The sequence below is a fragment of the Lithobates pipiens genome, unplaced genomic scaffold (assembly GCF_037356315.1).
Source record: "Lithobates pipiens isolate NorthernLeopardFrog02 unplaced genomic scaffold, aLitPip1_a1.2 Scaffold_28, whole genome shotgun sequence".
In the NCBI taxonomy this organism is placed as follows: domain Eukaryota; kingdom Metazoa; phylum Chordata; class Amphibia; order Anura; family Ranidae; genus Lithobates; species Lithobates pipiens.
In genome coordinates, this window is record NW_027507789.1 from 197,428,376 (window position 1) to 197,434,334 (window position 5,959).

The window sequence follows — 5,959 nt, forward strand, 5'->3', positions numbered from 1 at the left end:
GCATAGTTAGGCAATAGCCTGGATTCTACTTAAGCTGCTGAGTACAGCTTATAAAAAACGGGTAGAGTTGGTAGGAGATATATAGATATATTAGAGCTGCATGATAAAAAAAAATTGTGATCTCGATTCAACCCCCTCACACTCTCTATGCAGAATTTCCCGATTCATTCATGTAACAAGTGTAGAGAGTTCTCTGCTCACTCTGCTGTCAAAAGAAAAAAAACAGGCAGTCTGCCAAGTTTTCCACAACATTGTCACACTGGTAGAGAACTATAAACATTGTGACTTTTCATTCTTAGATCAAAGGAATGAACTTAGTCTGACATGAGGGAAGTTTAAAGTGTTTGTAAACCCTTTTTGTTGACTTTCACCAATAGGTAAGCCTAGAATAAGGCTTACCTATAGGTAGTGGAAACATCTCCTAAACGTGTGCCGTTTAGGAGATATTTCACTTGTAGTGCGCCGATGTCGCCATGTGCTGTGAAGAAACTGACCACCGTGCCATTTCTTCCCCCAGCGTGTACCTCGACTGACGGCTCCCACGCGGGAGTGATGTTGCGCGACTCCGGCCAGTCACAGAGTCTGTGGCCCCGGAAGGAAGAGGGATGAAGATGGACGCGGCGGGCTTCGTTTGAAGGTAAATGTCACATAATGGGCTAGTATGCGATGCATACTAGCCTATTATGCTTTTCATTTGCAAAAGAGGAAGTAAAACCCATCTGGGTTTACTTCCTCTTTAAAGCGGAGGTCCACCCTAAAGTGGACCTTCCGCTCATCGGAAACCTCCCCCCCTCCGGCGCCACAATTGGCACCTTTCAGGGGGGAGGGGGGTGCAGATACCTGTACAGTACAGGTATCTGCACCCACTTCCGGGATAGCTCTCTGCGGAAAGGGGCGTAGATTACGCCCCTTTCTGCAAGTGCCCGCCCCTTTCCGCAAGTGCCCCGCTGCCTGCTGGGAAACACAGATCCCAGAGGCAGCGGGGACCGTCCTTATTGCGCAGCGCGACTCGCGCATGCGCAGTAGGGAACCGGGAAATGAAGCCGAAAGGCTCCATTTCCTGATTCCCATACCCAAGATGGCGGCGGCAGCACCCGAGAGACGATCTAGAGATCCGCTTCGGGTGCCGACATCGCGGGCGCGCTGGACAGGTAAGTGTCACTATTTTAAAAGTCAGCAGCTGCAGTATTTGTAGCTGCTGGCTTTAAAAAAAAAAAAAAAAAAACGCGGAGTCCCGGCGGACTCCCGCTTTAACCACCTAAAGCAGCCATTGTCAACCAGGGTTCCATGGAAACCTGGGGTTCTAGAGGTTGCTAGGGGTTCCTTGAGCTGTGACTAATGAACCACCTTTTGATGGTGCCGACAGAGTTCAAGGTTCAGCATCACTTGGCAAAGCCAGCAGTGTGACACAAAATATATTTTTAGCTGTCTTTAAAGAGGAAGTAAACCCTGATGGGTTTACTTCCTCTTTTTTTCCCTGCAAAGGTAAAGCATAATGGACTACTATGCATCGCATAGTAGCTCATTATGTGTCACTTACCTGACACAGGAGCCAGCGAAGTCGCCGCTGATCCCTGTAGTCCGCCGCATCCATGTTGCTTGTGGCGTCTCGCAGCTCCGACGAATCACAGCGGCGCAACCGCGATGACGTCACTCCCGCGCATGCGCACGGGAGTCGCGCCTCGCAGCTCCGCCACTGTCATACGGCGAAGCCGCGATGACGTCACTCCCGCGCATGCGCACGGGAGTCGACAAATTTGGCAAATCCATTCTTGGATTTGCCGCATTTAGTGCGCATGCGCGCCGCTGTCTACGGCGCATGCGCCGTAGACAGCGGTGCCCATTTTCGGGCAAATATCTCCTAAACCATATAGGTTTAGGAGATATTGCTTGGACCTACAGGTAAGCCTTAATCTAGGCTTACCTATAGGTCCAAGTTGTTTGGAAGGGTTTACTTCCTCTTTAAGGGTGGCATTCTGAGCACCATTTAATTAGGGGAACATTCTTCCTATTGACCACTAGTATAAGGGGCATTGTTCTATTAACCCCCTGATGATTTGGTTTTAGTAAGGGTTCCTCCAGACCTGAAAATAATTTTTGGGTTAAAAGGTTTAGAAAGCCTAAATCTAAAAGCCTCCCGGTCTAAAGTCTAAACCTTTATCTGATACTTGTTCCTTACTAGGTTAAAATGTGTGTATGTATGTATGTATATTGTGTGTGTGTATATATATATATATATATATAAAAAAATCGTGCAGCTCTAATATATAAAAAAAAAAAAAAAAAAATTATATATATATATTTATTACACACGTTTCTTTTTCTGCAGAGACCCTAAATAAAATAATGGTTGATGCAATATTTTATGTCACACGGTATTTGCACAGCGGACTTAAAAATTGAATTGAATGAATTAAAAAAAGAAACTAAAAACTAAACTAAAGTAGCCCAATTTTTTTTTCTTGTGTGTAATGTGAAAGATGATGTTACGCTGTGAGAGAATAAAATTTTAGCCAGAATCATGCAGCTCTTATATATATATATATATATATATATATATATATATATATATATATATTTTTTTTTTTTTTTATATATATAAATATTTTTTCTTCTTTAAATATTACAGTTTTCCTTTGGTCCTGTTTTTCCTTTATAAATGAACCTTCCAGTGTTTTCCTGAATTTTTGTCGTGCCTTTGCTTACTGTCAAAAACATGCATTGAAGCAATGTTCAGCTAGACTTTGCTCTCTCTATGTGCACACTTGTTGATGTCCTGTATACCTCTAGCATGTAACATAAAGAGAGCTCCACTATGTAACGCATACCAAAGATAATCGATTTCAGCAAATCACTGTTCATTTCTCTTTTGTATATCTTCTGGGTGAAGTCATTGTGTTACAGATGATTCATGAAAACACCAACATCACTTTTGTGGAAACATGCATGCGTAACAAAAAAAGAAGCCCTTTCATCCAGCGTCAGTACATCTGACAATTGTTTGCCTTTGTCAATAAAGCACTGCTTGTTCTCGTACAAACCTGAAACCACTAGAAAAGTGTTTTCCAATGAAACATCAAGACCCAAAAATGTCAGCATCCCGAAGCGGATCAAATAAAGTGGATCCAGCTTTGCTCGATGTCCTTGGGCATGGTCAGTGTGTGGCTTCTTGATGTAAATGTATAGTTTCTTCCCTGATTGTTATCCCAGAATTCCTTGCCGTCCACATCGTATCTGATAGCAAACTGGATGGCCGAGCAGATTTGTGTGAGAAAAGGCGGTAATGTGATTGTAAAAGCAAATCTATCCGAGTTCAGAATTCCATGGTCGTCATTCCTTTGCCAGACCGCGGGCACGTCGCAATGGGTCTTCCAGTTGGTGAATGAATATCGGATCGTTACGGTCTTCTCAAAGGCCAAATTCAGAACTTGAACGGTTCCAGAAATCTCCATCTCTTCCGAACTGGTGACGCGCTCCAAGCAAACGCAGTCTTGCCTCAGCCGCTCCAGGAAATCTTCGCAGTCCGTTGGCTGATTGAAGTCCGGTTCCAGATATCGGAGCGTCACTTCCAGATCCTGGCTGCAGCACAGGTCCGAGTTAATAGAGAGCCGGGAGAGAACGTGGAGCGGAATGTACGGCTTATCGCCGGCACTGAACACCTTCACCTCCACCAGCTCCAAACCAAGCGAATCGGCAAAGCGCACTTTGTTGCACTGGGGGCGGCACTTGGCGGCGGTTCTCCTCTCCGGAGAGCTGGGTAGAGATTTTGTTCTGCGGCGTATAATCGGGCGCAGCTCTGGGTCGCAGCTTTTGACCAAAGCGGTCCGTGCCCCTAAGATGTGACAGGGTCTCCCCTGTTCTTTGGTGGACCTTGTCCCCGGGGCACCCAATCCTTCTGCCGATCGCCCATTCTTGTAAAGGTCGTTAATATAACTTAAGCTGCGAGGGAAGCCGGGGTTAGCTGGTTTGTTGCAGCTCCGAGACATTAGGAAAGGGTGTACTTTGGAAGACATGACGATGTAATGGTTTCAAAGTCAATCGATGGCTTTTGGTTTTACATCACAGTGCAATCAATCCAGTTCCTGGTTTCCTCGATGCTCTGCTCTCTGCAGACAGAAAGCAGCAGCTTAACCCTGGTCCACGTTTGAATGGGATTTTTTTTTTTTTTCCACACAAAAAGCCCAACTGATCCCAAATTTCTAGCAGTGCGTGAAAACCAACCCACCTTTTAGTCCAAGTCCGGTGTTACATCAGATTCAGCGACCCGTCAGAATGTGAAACAGAAGTGACGTTTCTTCGCCGCCATCTTGCTACACCACGCACGCCTCCATAGTCAGGAGAAGGGTGGGAAAGCGGACATCTTGTCACACCCACCGGAGTTTTGCATTTGCCACTTATTTTTAGCAGTAAACTGCGGGTATATCATGAAATACAGTACTTGGAACTCCGTATGAATGTTTAGATGTTGAATTTTAAAAAGCAGCGAACTTCTGTCGGATTAGCAAACTTGTGATATCAGCAGGCTTGCCGCTGCTTTTTAAAATGCAACAACTATCTAGTCAGGCGGAGTTCTAAGTACTGTATTACACGTTATAACCTCAGTTTACTGTTATAAATAATTGTACAATGAAAAACTCCGGTGGGTGTAACAAGATGTCCGCATTCCCCTTCTCAGTGTATCCTTACTATGGAAGAGTGCGGGTGTAGCAAGATGGCGGCGACGGAACGTCACTTCCGTTACACATTTCTGACGGCTCGCCTAATCTGACGGAACACCGAGGTTCGGAAGCGCAGTCCGTGCACACCCCTTCAATGGGAAGCGCTTGTAGTGACAGCTGACCTTGTACATATAATACACTCCCACCTTCTATTACTGACAGAAAAAGCTCCGCTAAAGGACTCTGTCATTATTCTGTGCTCTGTAGTCATTGGCTTGCAGCCTATATACAATTATGATGTCACTCTGTGTGTCTGACGGCGTCTTTGCTTTCTGAGCAACAGTAACTGGGTGTGGTTTTGTCTGCTGGTAACAGTCAGTTGTTCTTTTTAGTGATTGGACTATTTGCTTCATCTGTCCCCGTGTATTATCACAGCCTCTGTAGTCTTAAACCCCATACACACTATTCGATTTTCTGCAGATTTTTGTCTTCAGATTTACCAAAACCATATAATATGAGGTCAAACCTTGGAAGTTTCAATGTGTATGCAATCAGGCAGACCCTTCTACTATATGGTTTTGGTAAATCTGAAGACAAAAATCTGCAGAAAATCTAATAGTGTGTATGGGGTCTTAGAAACCATCTTTACACTGTTATGCCGCGTACACATGATCGGATTTCTCGTTGGAAAAAGATATGACGGCTTTTCCGATGGGATTCCGCTCAAGTTTGCCTTGCATACACACGGTCACGCAAAAGTTCGCTCTGAAATTACGACCATCAAGAACGTGGTGACGTACAACACTATGACGCAGAGAAAAGGACGTTCAATGCTTTTGAGCATGCGTCAAATTGTTTCTGCGCATGCGTCAAATCGTTTCCGAGCATGCACCGGAATTGCCACAGACGATCGCATTTTCGGATGGGAACTTTTCTTGACCGAAAAATTGAGAGCACGCTCTCAATCTTTTGCTGGCTGGAATTCAGCCAGCAAAAGACCGATGGAGCATACACACGGTCGCATTTTACGCCGCAAAACTCTCATCGGTCTTTTGCGGGCCGAAATTGCGATCGTGTGTACGCAGCATTAGAAGAAGGAAGATCAGTGTGAATTGTCTGTCTAGATTAGGGTTGCCACCTTTTTCTTCAAGGCAAACCCAAACACTTTAGCGGTCGCACGGCATGGCACCCTAACTGCGGCACGTTTTTGCCGCGATTGTCAGTTGACAAATCACGTCAAAATCGTGTAAACGGAATCATGGGATGCCTGTCATCCAAAAGAAGTTTGGCTTTGCGATTGG

At 45.1% G+C, this 5,959-nt stretch overlaps 1 protein-coding gene across 1 annotated transcript; it reads right to left on the minus strand.

Moving 5' to 3' along the window:
• Window positions 1-2,565: 2,565 nt before the first annotated feature.
• Window positions 2,566-4,256, minus strand: PPP1R3D (protein phosphatase 1 regulatory subunit 3D). Its single transcript, XM_077460259.1, has one exon. The coding sequence runs from the start codon at window positions 4,011-4,013 to the stop codon at window positions 3,111-3,113; it is 903 nt and encodes a 300-aa protein (XP_077316385.1). The 5' UTR covers window positions 4,014-4,256; the 3' UTR covers window positions 2,566-3,110.
• Window positions 4,257-5,959: the final 1,703 nt, after the last annotated feature.

Coding starts and splice junctions, on each gene's coding strand:
- PPP1R3D (XM_077460259.1), bottom strand. CDS start 4,013: ATGTCTTCCAAAGTACACCCTTTCCTAATGTCTCGGAGCTGCAACAAA.